Source organism: Aethina tumida, chromosome 1 (assembly GCF_024364675.1).
Source record: "Aethina tumida isolate Nest 87 chromosome 1, icAetTumi1.1, whole genome shotgun sequence".
Taxonomy (NCBI): Eukaryota; Metazoa; Arthropoda; class Insecta; order Coleoptera; family Nitidulidae; genus Aethina; species Aethina tumida.
In genome coordinates, this window is record NC_065435.1 from 38,871,735 (window position 1) to 38,885,902 (window position 14,168).

The following is a 14,168-nucleotide window of genomic DNA, read 5'->3' on the forward strand; positions in this document are numbered from 1 at the left end:
AAAGTTCTACCTCACCCACAATATAGTCCAGATATTTCTTCATGATATTTATTTTTGTTACTACCCAATTTTTTAAGTAATAAACAGTGTTAGATTTTCTAACAAAAGATTGTTGTTCAATTTTGAAGATAAGGTCGAAACTGTTGTTGACCTTTCCTTCAGTTACAAATATCCAGATTTTTTGGCATGAATTTGATGTTAGAACGTTGACAAATTTGACTATAATGGTACTTATTTTGTCGAAAAAAAGTTATTTTAAAGAAACTGTTAGAAACGTGAAAGGGTGAATAATACCCAAATATTTATATGTTGTTTATTTTAAAAAATAGATGCAATAGTTCGAACTGCCATAATTTTAAAAATAATTTTTTATTATTTTAAACATCTTGTTTTTGCAGTTCATAATATTTATTTTTGTTATCATCCAATTTTTTACATAATAAACAGTTTAATTTTGAAGATAACGACAAAACTGTTGTTGACCTTCTCTTCAGTTACAAATATCTAGATTTTCTGGCATGAATTTGCTGTTTGGTACTATAATAGTACTGTAAATTTACAGTATTGGCAGAAAGTAGAGCAACTTTTTTAAAATTGAAATAATTTTTGTCCTGGTTATTATGTTCAAAAAAATGTATATTGAAAATTAACTTCCCTTTATAAAGTTTTATTACAACAAATAATTTGTAATTAATATTTTAATTAATTTTACACTAATATATTATAACATTCACATTATTATGGGTAACTTTTTTCATGGAAAGCCACAGATGATCAATAATATTTGGATCCATATTTTGCCAGGCCTCCTGCAGAACCGTGAATAAGTCTTGTTGTTCTATACTTTTTGTGCCTTATTTTGTTGTTCACTATCTCCCATAAGTTTTCAATGGAGTTTAGATCGGGAAATTGACATGGCCAGTTCATAACATTAATTATTTCCCTTAAAAACCACTGCTTCAAATATTTTGAAGTGTGTTTCGGGTCATTATCTTATTGAAAATAAAGTTTTAGTGACATATTTTTATCTGAATACGGTACCATGTTGTTCCTCAATATTTTTTTATATATAAAACGATCCATGATACCCTATATTCAAAGGAGAGGATCCTTTCCAAATCCCGAAAAGCAGCCCTGAGTATGGCAAACTTTGGGTTCAACTTTTTATAAATAGGTCACCTTACATACAAAAACCCAACACTGCTAACCAGATTAAACTTGATTTCTTCACTACAGATTGTTGGTTTCCAAGCATTTAAACTCCAGTGTAAAAGGGACCTAGTAAACTTAACTCTGGTTCGTCTGTTCTTCTCTGATAGTAGTAATTTTTTAGTCTTGCCTTCTCGCATGAAGACCCCCTTGTAGTAATCTATCTCTTACAGTTCTTAAAAAAACATTAATTTTAAGTTGTGTCTCAAGCAGACTTAGCTCTACTTTTTGCCAGCTGAATATTTAGTTTTTTGATTATATTATATTATTATTACATATACAGTGTGTTCATAATTGGTATAAATTATATAGTTTTGCATATAAAGGGCGGTAGCAATTTATATATTATTAAAGTTGCTCTACTGTGGCTAATACTGTATGTTTTTTATTTTAAATAATAGATGAAGCAGTCCGAACTTAAAAACACTTAAAAAAGCCTTTATTATTACTTTCTATTTTTGCCTCTAATAAAATATAGTAGATTAACAAATTGTTAACGAAAATATAATATCAATATGAACATATATTTTAGCTGTAATACCATCTTTTAAACATTAATTGTTGTTGATCTCTATATTCTAGAATTTATTTAAATTTTTATAAATATCGTTATACAATTATTATCTACTTAGCCTTTCCTTGAGATTAATTTGTTTGTTTATTATTGACTGTTGTGTATTTTATAATCAATTAAACACAAAATACAAAGTATGTGAAATAAACCGATGTTTTTATTGAAAATATGCGATTTCTGGAACGTAACAGCAAAACAAACAATCGAATCGAAGCAAAAATTTAAAGTGAACTAACTCAACAATTACGTCGCCAGCGGGCGCAAAAGGTTGCCGCGTTCGAGCCTTCATACATCACCATTCTGGGTTGCCTAATCAGGGGGGGCGGCGGCAGACGCGGACCTGCATCACTGCCGTTCACCGTGGTGCAATACTCGAAAAATGATAATGCGTTGAGGTCGTCCGAAAACAATTAAAAACGTGTCGTCCGATCGTATGCGGAATGCGGCTGAGGCAATGGGCGGAAGGTCGTGTGCACTGAAAAGGGCAGGTCAGGGCCGTGCCGGATCAATTTCGGGCGAACGCTTGCGCCGCCGCTCGCTGCCCTATCTTAACTGACGACGATTTGTGCCCGAATCGCGGATGTTGCACACGTATTTTTTCGATAGCAATTCGATTGGCGGCGGCCAATTTTATTTTCATTTTCAACCACAACCTTGCCACGGGTTACGCGCTCACGCACCGTCCGCATAGCCTGGCAGTTAGTAACTTCCAGTTACTAACTCGCGGCCCGCGGCTCACGGCTCACGGCTCACTTACCGCTCCTCTTCGCTGTCATCGAGTGAGTATTGAACAACAATTTCTTATTTCTTATTTACTTTTGTTCGTTCGCTCTTTCTCCCGACCGCTTCGTTTTGGTTTCGAAAATCACATTTTTTATTTTTATTTTTATCAAAATTATAGTGACCTTGATGGGAATATAATAATAACTTATCTCATTGAAACTTTCTAAACACCTACAAATGTTATTTCTAAATCGGTATTATTTGCGAAAACTTAAATAAAATAAAGATAAATATGTTACATGATAAATTGATATATAGCAGTTATATGTCAACAATATTATCTATTATTGCTCAACATTCTAGTTAAAAATCATAACATTTCAATGACGTTAAATTAATAAGAAAATAATGGACATACATTTGCAAATTTTTTTCTTTAAACTGATTAGTTAACACCATAAATATTTATATTTTGTTCATTTTAATTAATAATAAAGTTTGAAATAGTCCAGACTCCTATAAATAAATAAAATAAACCGCTCAAAAAGTTTTAATTTTATTTGAAACAATTTTTTTTTAAATGGTTTAACTGTTTTATTGTTTTACAATATGTTAAACTGTATATTTTATTTGAAAGTTATTGTATAACTCTTCCTAATTAGGCCATTTATTATTTTCTTTTATTGTATTTAAAACATTTTTTCACTTAAATATGGTATATAAAACTGTATATAAAGTTAACAAAATTAGACAATTCTCACCAGTTTGGATAAAGGGTTGAAGGTGGCAAACCTACATCAACGTTAGAAACTTAAATGAAGCTTCAAAGTGTTAATTAAAAGTTCTACCTCACTCACAATATAGTCCAGATATTTCTTCATGATTTTTACTTTTGTTACTACCCAATTTTTAAGTAAAAAACAGTTGATTGTGAAAAGAAAATCAGAACTGAGGTTGACCTTTTCCTCAGTTACAAATATCTAGATTTTCTGGCAAAAGATTGTTGACTAGAATGGCAATTAGGCAGATTATCATTAGATTAATAAATTATGATTTATATATATTAATTTGTATTTTTTTTTTTTGTTTAAATAGGTTGATTAATATTATAAATATTTATGTTTTGTTTATTTTAAATAATAATAAAACCTGGAATAGCTGGAGCTCCTATAATTAAAAATTAATTTAAAAATCATTAGATAGTTATACCATTATTTTAAATTTTTTATTTTTTGTATAAAGCTTTTATAATGAATCAACAAACTGCAGCGTTAATTTGCAAAATTGTTTGTTTAAACAGATTGGTCGAGACCATAAATATTTATATTTTGTTTGTTATAATTATAATTAAAGTCTGAATTTATCAGAGCTACTATAACAAAATAAACACATAAAATATCCAATGACTACAATTTATAAAGATATACTACTGTATTAATTTAATCATTTTATTTTTCCTATGAATACCTCGTAGGTATCATCAATAATCATTCATAAATTGCCATGTTAATTTGAAAGGTTTTTTGTTTAAACAGGTTAATTAATACCATAAATATTTATATTTTGTTTATTTTATATAATTTTAGTCATAGTCCAGTTCATACAGCATTAAAAAATATGAATACAATATAATTAATTAATTAATTAATTAATTGTCAATTTATCATATTTTTTTTAAATTGACTTTTTGTGTAACAGTGAGTATGTGATTAAAATTTGTCCGATAAGTTGCGAAATACCCTGTATATAGTAAGAATATATAAGTTAAACAACATCTAAAAAATTTGCTATTGTTTATCAATAATAAAAATAATAAATTGCCATGTTAATTTGCAAGGTTTTTTGTTTAAACAGGTTAGTTAATACCATAAATATTTATATTTTGTTTATTTTATATAATTTTAGTCGCAGTCCAGTTCCTACAGCATTAAAAAATATGAATACAATATAATTAATTAATTAATAAATTGTCAACTTATCATATTTTTTTTAAATAGACTTTTTATGTAACAGAGTGTCGGATAAGTTGCGAAAAACCCTGTATATAGTAAGAATATAAATTAAAAAACATCAAAAAAATTTACTATTGTTTAATTTTTTTATTTGTTACTAAAAATAATACCAAAACATGTCAGAGACATAATAAAAAAAAAGAAATAAATTGCTAATGTTTATTTTTAATTAATTTTTGGCAAAGAAAACATGAAATTAAATTATAGGAACATCACTTTAAAATGCATCATTTACATTCAAAAATATAATGTCTGTCCAAAAAATGTTTTGATTATGGCAGATATTCTATAAACAAAACACATTTTTTATCACGAAAAAACAACTCGAAGCTTTTTCTAACATAGCTAATAATAAGTTGATATTGCTCCATCTTAAATTTTTGAAGGAAAATATAACAGCATGACTTAAATTAATTTGGCAAAGTTGTTTTTTATATTCTTAATTCATAAATAATGAACACCAAAATATATAATAATAAGTAAATGATTGCATGAGTAACTAACTAAGTGATTATGGTTTACCACACTAATTAATTCACGATCCCAATTGGTTTTGTAGGGAATTTTGAAACCATACTAAACCATACTTATAAATGAAAACTCTAGATCGAAACGTTGGTCAATTTTCTAGAAACCACAGTATTGGAAACACACCGTTATTATGTCATTTGTATATATTAGTGGCGTTGTGCGGCACTATTAACAAATTAAACTCGTTTTCCAGCTGATTAGCCTGTAGTTTTATCAACAATGTCCTCGAGAACTCTGCTTAGAAATGTCGTGCGGATCGGGCACAATCAGCAACAGTTGTTCATCAACTGCTACATCAACCGCATCACAGGACACAACCAGTGCCTCGCCATGTCCACAACAGGTAAGCCACATTTATTTATTTATTTATTTTTAATTAGTCAGTTCTATCATTGTTGTGGTTATCTGGTTAATTTGCTTACTGCAAAACTGGAAATAACCAACTTTCGTCAGTTATCCTTTTTTGCTCCTTAGTAACAGTGCCATCACCAAAGAAGCCTTCAATTTATTGTTCACAATCACAAACGATAATAAAAAGATTTTTGTAATAAATTGTTATCAGTACAAAACATGGATTTACATAAGTGATAACAAAATTAATTACATAAAAAAACTATATTTCGTTATCTACAATTACAGTAGAACTATACATATCAGCCACTCAACACTAACTTCTTCTGGTGTTTGGAAATTGCAGTGCAAAAATGAGTTGTGGTGGATAATTGTCATAATTAAAATTTATAAATAATTTAATGAGTGTTCAATTTTAGGAAGGAATCCAGTAACCAAAAAAGAGGAAGCAAGAAGATTTATGGTAGACTGTTTTAAGGCAGTTGGTACTCCTCAAGACCATGCAGAAATTGTAGCTGACAATCTGGTAGAAGCTGACTACAGGGGACACTACAGCCATGGAATGAACAGATTAGGTGAGCAAATTAGCAGTATTAATTCCAATAATGTCCACTTCTCCAAGAACTTTTATGTCAATTATGTGTAATTATGTTATTCGAATACCATATAAAAACATACGAACAGTTCTATGTGTGCAACAATTTAAATTAGAATTGCATGTGTCCACCAGTTAGTTCTATTTTCATCTGATACAATTGATAAAGAACATTTAGCCACAACAAACTGTTTATTTTTTCCCAAGAACTCGAGGCCATTTATATTAAAGTTCTAAATTGTAATAAAACACACGAGTCCACAAATTATTTATTTCTCTCACAAACAAACCTTACTACTGACACATGAATTCTCTTATAAATTTTAATTATTAATTAATTCCGGCCGCATTTCAAGGGCGACTTCAATTATGCAATACCTAAACATTTAAAACAGCCGGAAGCCAAATTACATTAGACATAGATTTATTATTTAAGTCTGTTCATATTTTAAATATTGATTAACATAAAAGTAGGTAGGAAATTTGAACACATGTTTTTTTATTATTTATTACAGAAATGTACATAAACGACATACAAGCGAAACAATGTGACCCATGTGCTAAGCCAACAATAATCAAGGAAACCGTGGCGACTGCCCTTTGCGACGGCAACAACGGTTTGGGGGCTGTCATTGGAAAAATGTGCATGGAAATAGCAATAAACAAAGCAAAGACCGCGGGAATTGGAATGGTGGTGACCAAAGGTAAGGCCACAATTTATATTCCACACTAAAACCCGACGAATTGATATTCAAAGTACCACGAAATTAATTGTAATTTCGTTTCCAGGTTCAAACCACTACGGCATTGCCGGAATATACGCACTGCAGGCGATAAAAGAGGGCCTCCTTGGCATGAGCTTTACCAACACTTCACCGTTTATGGCCCCCACAAGAGCCAAGGAAGTAAGCCAAATCGCTAAATCTACTGTTAAACATATAAAAACGTAAACAATTGTAGGCGGCCCTCGGAACGAACCCTCTTAGTCTTGGGGCACCGGCTCAAAACGGCGACAGTTTCGTGCTAGACATGGCTACAACGGCCGTGGCTGTCGGAAAGGTATTTATCTAACTGTAACTCTTCGCCGTGATTCCTTCTGTTGGTGCCTTTCAGATTGAATTGGCAAGGAGGAAGGGGGCTCCTCTGCCGCCCGGATGGGCCGTCAACGAACAAGGAAAAATCGAAACCGACGCCGAAATCGCCTACGGTGCCAAAAGGCTGATGCCCGTTGGTGGAGCGGAGGAGACGTCAGGATACAAAGGTTACGGACTTGGATGTCTGGTTGAAATATTCTGTGGTATCTTATCCGGATCAAACTTCGGCCCGTACATACGAGCGTGGGGTAGTGTCGGCGAAAAAGCCAACTTGGGGCAATGTTTCATCGCCATCAACCCCAAGATGTTCGCTGACGGCTTCGAGGACCGTATGAGTGGATTAATGAATCATCTCAGATGTATGGAACCAGTAAGTATGTACACAAATTTTTTGTGCAAATCTAACTTGGTTCAACTTTTCCAGGCTGATCCAAGCAAACCTGTACTCGTGGCGGGAGATCCGGAACGAGCTGCCATGGAGCGGGCTAAGCGGGAAGGTGGATTGGTGTATGTGAAAAATCAACATGACACAAATCTGAAGCTTGCACAAAGATTATCTGTTAAACCTATGGAATCCGCCTAAATATTGTTATTGTTATATACTTTTTCATAAAATTTATTTTATTAATAAAATGTTATTTGTTTGTTCTGGTTTTATTTATCTATAATAATAAGCAATCATCTTATATTTAATTATGAAATTAAATGTTTTTTTGATTACTCATATTCCATCCATTTGTATTCAAACCATCATCTAGTTATAACATTTTTTAGGAGAAGAATCAGTTACAAAAGTAAAAAATGCACGCAGATTTATAATAAATTGTTGGCACACCTGAAGCTATTGCTGAAATTGTGATTAAGTATCTGATTGAAGCTAACTACCAACTCCAATCATCGGATGAACGGATCAGATGAGTAAATCAATTAAAGGAAGAAATAATGTCTATTTAATTAACATTAACATTAACACAAGGATTCATTAGCATGACCTTTTCCAGTACATAAACGACACCTACAATAACAAATGAAGTGAGGAATATTAATAAATTTAACCAATTCCAGGCGGCTCCACAAATTGGCGCAAGAATGCAAATTCCTGTAACTCCTAAATAGGTTATTAACAATGATGGATTAGCGGAAACTAACGCCGAAATTGCATGTGAAGCTAAGAAGTAATTGTGGAATGTTCCCTCGCTAGTCCAGTAAGCTTTCTGATGACTTAGAGGAATCTATGAGTGCGTTAGTGAAGTATCTCGGAAGTGTGGAAACCATAGGACAGTTAATCGATTTTTTATTATACCATTTAACACACTTAACCCTTTGTAGACTGATCCAAACAAACCTGTAGTTGTGGTAGAGAATTGGGAATGAGCTGCCATGGACACTGCCAACAAAGCAGGAGGTTTCAAATATGTAAAAAATCAATCCAAAATTAGCAGAGAGATTACTAACCAGTAGTTTCTACCTTTGTACTGATCTTTAATTAAAAAAAGCTATCCACATCTATCTATCTATAAACATTTATTTCAATGTTGTCGTTGTCAAGTCAAAAATATAATATTAAATTAATCACGTACAGAGTGACATTCGTTCGATTTACTAGCATTTCATCTTCGTAATCATGTTGATCATTCAAAATTCCAGTAATCTCAGGACACACATTCATCCAATAAGCCTTCAGCTAATAAAATGGATGTCCACCGGCCCAGTTTTTAAAGTAGCCGAAGTGGAACGATTCGCAAAGGACTGCGTATTAAAAGTTGGGAGCTCCGAAGAAAACGCAGAGATATTTTCAAAAGTGCTGATACGAGCTGACCGAATGGGCATCAAGACTCACGGCCTCAACCGCCTAGGTAAGATCTAAGATCAGTTGAACTGACGTGACGTTTTATAACTTCCAGAGATGTACATTAGAGAGATCCAGAATAAAGTGTGCGACCCGAAGGCGAAACCGACGGTGGAAAAGGAAACTGTGGCGACAGCTTTGGTGAATGGTCACAACTCTTTAGGTCACATTGTCGGGAAATTCGCAATGGAGACGGCAATTGCCAAAGCTAAGAAGGAAGGGGTGGGAATGGCAGCCAGTTATGGTAAACTACCACACAACTTATCTCCTTCAGTCCGCCACTAAAATGATACAATTTCAGATGGTATTCACTATGGAGTTGCTGGCGTGTACACAATGCAAGCCGTCGATGCTGGTCTGATTGGATTTACATTTACAAACACGTCACCCCTTGTAGTTCCCTGGGGGGGCAAAGATGTGACTATTTTTATACCAGCTCAGTTCTATTTAATCATGTTTATTTAAATTTTTAGCGTGCCCTCGGAACAAATCCGTTTTCAATTGCAGCTCCAGGACTAGATGGGGACTGTTTCGTTCTGGACATGTCAACATCTGAAGTGGCCGTTGGAAAGGTGTGCTAAGAAATTGATATTTTACACAACTTGACTGATGTTCTTTAGGTGGAAGTTTTAAGAAAGAAAGGCTTACCGGTACCACCTGGATGGGCCATCAATGTGGATGGCTCTTCAGCTACAGATGCCGAGAAGGTCGTCAAGGATCCCCGACTCCTGCCGTTCGGTAGTCCGGAGTGCGGGCATATCGGTTATGGTCTTAGTGTCATGGTTGAAATGATAACTGGTGTTTTGAGTGGTAGGTTTTAAATTTGTGATATTTACAAGAGATAACTATCATTACTATTCATTTTCAGGAGCTGATTTTGGACCTTTCATCAAGGAATTTACGGATCCAACAAGGAAAAGTAATTTAGGTTACAGCTTCATTGCAATTGATCCTACACTGTTCAACCAAGATTTTAAAAAGAGGATATCACAATATTTAAATCATATTAGGAGTCTTCCACCTGTATGTTGTATATTCTAAAAATTGTTGTGGAATTAATTAATAATTTTAATTTCAGATTGTTCCAAATCAACCTGTTTTAATTGCTGGTGATATGGAAAGAATAAATTTGAAGAAAACTGATGAAATAGGTGTTCTGGATTATCCACCGATGCAAGTGGAATTAAGTGCTAAGTTAGCAAAATCCATAGGGGTTACACCCTTGACACCCGTATGAATATGATTTTTTTATTAATAAAGTGTCCAAATTAAACAATTTAATTTTTTACCCCCCCCCCCCCACCACTGAATTTAGACTACTCAAGAATTTAGTAGCTTTTTCCATTGATTAAAGTGATTATGATGGTGGCAACCTAGGATTAAACAGCAAAAACATTTGTTTGGTAAATGTTTTTTATAATAAAGTGTCCATATTAAACAATTTAGTTTTTTAACCCCACCACTGAAATTAGACTACTCAAGAATTTATTAACTGTTTCCATTGATCAAAGTGATCGTGTTGGTGGTAACCTAGCAATAAACAACAAAAACATTTGCTTAGCAAAACAAAAAACAGTTTATTGAACTGTCACATTCTTTTGTTTTAAATTGTCAAGACACCGACAATCAACACACACACTCACAAAATGTCCTCGTCCAAAATTTTTAGTAACCAACCCTAATATTCATCATTTTTTCGTCATTGATGCATGAAGATATTATTTGGAACGATTAATCAAAATTGTTTCGTAAAACTCTCAATGGTATGTATATGATTATTTATATTTTTTTATGTAAAAACATTTTTTTTTTTTTTTGCTAGGAACATCCATCATATTTACTGCAAATCACTAAAACATGATTCTGAAACTTATTTCCCAATAAAAACGTTTCATTTTTCGACGTTTCTAAGTATAATAATTCTCACGGTTCTCTTCAATTTTTATATCATTTGTCAAGACATTGTCAATCATCAATCGTGTAAAAAATGTCCTTGAACAAAATTATCAGTACAAACATACAGAACACATTATCATTCATTTCGAGGAAATACGCGGACGTTAAATGCGAGGACCGTTTTGTAGTAACCGTGAAAACTATCAGGAAATTTATCAAGGACGTTATGACAAAGGCGGGTTGTTCGGACGAAAATGCCGAAGAATTGGCCACCGTACTCACCATGGCCGACTCCTATGGAGTCTACTCTAACGGTATCAATCGCTTGGGTAAGATATTTGGGTTTGGGTCATCAAAATTATTGTAACTATCAAAAAATTTCTTGTCCTTTCAGAGCAAATATTCAACGAGGTAAAGAACGGAACGTGCAACGGAAAGGGGGAGCCGTGCGTTGTGGGCGAGACGAAGACGACGGCCTTAATCAACGGGGATAACGCTCCAGGACCTACCATTGCTAATTTCACCATGCGAAAAGCAATCAGCATGGCCAAGGACACTGGCATTGGAATAGCTTCAGCCTATGGTAACATTTTTACTCTTCCACTTCCATTTATTCATTAATTTGAACGATTGAAGATTGCCATCATTACGAATTCGGTAGGAAATACGTCCTGGACGCAATTCGTAATAATTGCATAGCGTTTGCCTTTATGAATTCAGCACCTGTAATGATGCCAGCAAACGCCAAAGAGGTATGTGACACAGTTACGTCCATATTTGTTGTCTGCTATATAAACTTTCAGGTGGTGTTAGGAACGAATCCATTAACAGTCGGTGCTCCAGGTCAATGTGATGACAAATTTTTATTTAACTGTAAATGCACCAAAGTATCTATTGAAGAGGTGCCTTGTACTTAGTGTACGTTCCATCATTGCTCTAACGTTCTAATTGCAGGTTGATTATTTGAAGAAAACACAAGGTTGTGTACCAGATACTTGGGCACTCGACAATGCTTTAAAACCTTTGGCTGATCCTTATCAAATAGTTGATTGTCCCCGATTGTTGCCTGTCGGAGGCACCCACAAATCACCCAGCTTCAAAGCTTCTGGACTGGCAATGGCTATTGAAATACTAACTGGAGTATTGTCAGGTGGTGCCTTCGACACTGAGCACAGGCAACACGGAGACTGTAGCTGCAAACCTAATCTCTCGATGACATTCATGGTGATAAATGCACCATGTTTCACCAGTAACTACAAATACCGGATGCAAACTTTTATGAACTCTTTACTAGATGTTGAACCAGTAAGTTATTTATTAACTTCACCATCAAATAGACCTGAGAATGTTAATTTCATATAGATTGACCCGGATAAACCTGTACAGATACCAGGCCACAAAGAAGAGGAAAACAAGAAACGCACCATAAAGTCTGGAATAATATCATATCCGGAACCGATGTTTCTATATCTCGATAGCATCGCGGGTCATGCGGGTATTCCACCAATTCAACGCAAGAAACAAACCGTTTTAGTCAAACAATAATTACAAGGACACTATTTTCAAAGACTAGTACATTAATCAATCATTCGCTCATTACCAACTAAACTACGGAAGTTAAAGAAAAAAGTAAAAAAAGTTTGTTGAACTTAAAGTTCCAAAAAAATTAAAAAAACACAAAACCAACAAAAAAATAAACAAAACACTAATCCTTGGATACATCCTTTTATTGACGCACAAGTTGACATGTCTTGACATTTTTTTTTTCAACCGCCATGAATCATTTAAAATTCTCGTACTCATTACTTGAAAAGTTACCATCGGTAACGTTCATCAGGGGACATGCTGGAAATCTGGAACTTACAGTCAAAAGCACGGTGGACAACATCGAAGTTTTTGTGCTGGGTGTTATGAAAAATGCTGGTTGTTCTGATAACAATGCCAAAGAAGTGGCCACCGTAATAGCTTTGGCTGAATCATTCGGAGTCCACGGTCATGGATTAAATAAACTAGGTAGACATCACAAGTGTTACAAGTTACTCTGTTATATGGTAATTTTTATTCCAGGGCAATATTTTAAGGCCGTTAAAAGTGGCAAATGTGACGGGAAGGCAACGCCGGAAGTTGTGAAGGAAAATAAAACCTGCATCCTTATAAACGGTAAAAATGCACCAGGTCCCACAATTGGTACTTTTGCTATGGCCCAAGCCCTAAAGAAAGCCCTAGAAGTTGGGATTTGCGTGGCAGCAACTTATGGTAAGTCTTACCAATGTCTGGACGTTTATAAAAGTATTTTCAACCTTCAGATTGCACGGATCTCTTGATGCCCTCTAAGTATGTACTGGATGTTATCAACAATCAGTGCCTCGGAGCAGTTTTTTCTAACAACTCCCCCACGATGGCTCCTTCTGGATCCAGTCAGGTAAGCCATTGGGGTACGTGACTTGTTTCGTTCACCTTAGAGTGAGTTGTCTGTCGTAGGTTGCAATCGGAAGTAATCCGTTTTCCTTCGGGGCCCCCGGAAAAAACGGCGATTATTATTTATTAAACGGCAACTGTACTAAGGCCGACATGGGGAAGGTACCCAATTAAACAAAACCCACCAGTACAACAAGATTATTAACATCATCGTTGCAGATCGAATTTTGGGACAAAATAGGTAAACCAATCCCACAAGGTTGGGCTATAACCAAAGACAGGAAACCGGAAACATCAGCCAAGAAAGTCATGGAGAGCCCCCACCTGTTAGGGGTGGGCGAAACCGTAACGCAAGTAGCCTTCAAATCTTACGGCATGGGAGTGGCGTTCGAGATCCTAGCCGGATGTTTAACTGGTACGTCACGACTGTTCGTTCGTCCGGTGGTGCAGCTTCAATGTTTCAGGTGCTGCTGTGGGGCCGGAACACAAGAAATACGGAGACTCAAGTCGTAAGGACAATTTCGGTGCCACCTTCATTTGCATCGATCCCAACGTGTTTACCATCGGATACCTGGAGCGGATGCAACTGTTCCTGGACACCTTGAGGAAAAATTCACCGGTAATCAAACTTTTTATTTAATTAATTCAGAATTTGTATCATATTTTATGCATTTTCAGATTGGTAAAACGGCCGTACTGATTCCTGGCGACCTGGAAAGGAAACACCGGAAGCTTGCCCTGAAGGACGGAGTGCTGCTCCATCAGAAAATCGTTGATCACTGCAATGAAGTGGCCAAAGAAGCATCGGCAACCCCTCTGAATGTTACTAAAGTTTAATTGAATTTCTTTGCATGTCATTTGATTTAACATTAATACATTTTCGTTACTTAATTCGTTTATTATTTCTCTCAGGAAA

General features: G+C 34.7%; 4 protein-coding genes across 6 annotated transcripts; all 4 read left to right on the top strand.

The window, feature by feature from the left end:
* Positions 1 to 2,352: 2,352 nt before the first annotated feature.
* On the top strand, positions 2,353 to 7,733 carry LOC109607529 (uncharacterized oxidoreductase YjmC-like). 2 transcript variants are annotated; one of them, XM_020024010.2, is made up of 8 exons: positions 2,353 to 2,562; positions 5,243 to 5,392; positions 5,820 to 5,975; positions 6,511 to 6,699; positions 6,785 to 6,900; positions 6,956 to 7,054; positions 7,109 to 7,459; positions 7,514 to 7,733. In XM_020024010.2, the coding sequence occupies exons 2-8, from the start codon at positions 5,269 to 5,271 to the stop codon at positions 7,670 to 7,672; spliced, it is 1,194 nt and encodes a 397-aa protein (XP_019879569.2). In that variant the 5' UTR covers positions 2,353 to 2,562; positions 5,243 to 5,268; the 3' UTR covers positions 7,673 to 7,733. The 2 variants fall into 2 exon arrangements, with proteins under 2 accessions (XP_019879569.2, XP_049817148.1); XM_049961191.1 differs by lacking the exons at positions 2,353 to 2,562; positions 5,243 to 5,392 and adding an exon at positions 5,617 to 5,763.
* A 920-nt stretch (positions 7,734 to 8,653) lies between these two features.
* Positions 8,654 to 10,214, top strand: LOC109607883 (uncharacterized oxidoreductase YjmC-like). Its single transcript, XM_020024341.2, has 7 exons — positions 8,654 to 8,945; positions 8,994 to 9,182; positions 9,240 to 9,355; positions 9,412 to 9,510; positions 9,559 to 9,748; positions 9,807 to 9,961; positions 10,017 to 10,214. The coding sequence occupies exons 1-7, from the start codon at positions 8,714 to 8,716 to the stop codon at positions 10,173 to 10,175; spliced, it is 1,140 nt and encodes a 379-aa protein (XP_019879900.1). The 5' UTR covers positions 8,654 to 8,713; the 3' UTR covers positions 10,176 to 10,214.
* A 356-nt stretch (positions 10,215 to 10,570) lies between these two features.
* On the top strand, positions 10,571 to 12,551 carry LOC109607255 (ureidoglycolate dehydrogenase (NAD(+))-like). 2 transcript variants are annotated; one of them, XM_049970311.1, is made up of 7 exons: positions 10,571 to 10,701; positions 10,761 to 11,163; positions 11,229 to 11,417; positions 11,471 to 11,586; positions 11,638 to 11,736; positions 11,789 to 12,139; positions 12,197 to 12,551. In XM_049970311.1, exons 2-7 carry the CDS (start codon positions 10,926 to 10,928, stop codon positions 12,377 to 12,379), a joined length of 1,176 nt encoding a protein of 391 aa, XP_049826268.1. In that variant the 5' UTR covers positions 10,571 to 10,701; positions 10,761 to 10,925; the 3' UTR covers positions 12,380 to 12,551. The 2 variants fall into 2 exon arrangements, with proteins under 2 accessions (XP_049826268.1, XP_049826272.1); XM_049970315.1 differs by having other exon boundaries at positions 10,577 to 10,701; positions 11,023 to 11,163.
* On the top strand, positions 12,418 to 14,143 carry LOC109607540 (uncharacterized oxidoreductase YjmC). The gene is made up of 7 exons (XM_020024020.2): positions 12,418 to 12,847; positions 12,902 to 13,090; positions 13,141 to 13,256; positions 13,316 to 13,414; positions 13,472 to 13,667; positions 13,717 to 13,871; positions 13,931 to 14,143. The coding sequence occupies exons 1-7, from the start codon at positions 12,610 to 12,612 to the stop codon at positions 14,087 to 14,089; spliced, it is 1,152 nt and encodes a 383-aa protein (XP_019879579.2). The 5' UTR covers positions 12,418 to 12,609; the 3' UTR covers positions 14,090 to 14,143.
* Positions 14,144 to 14,168: the final 25 nt, after the last annotated feature.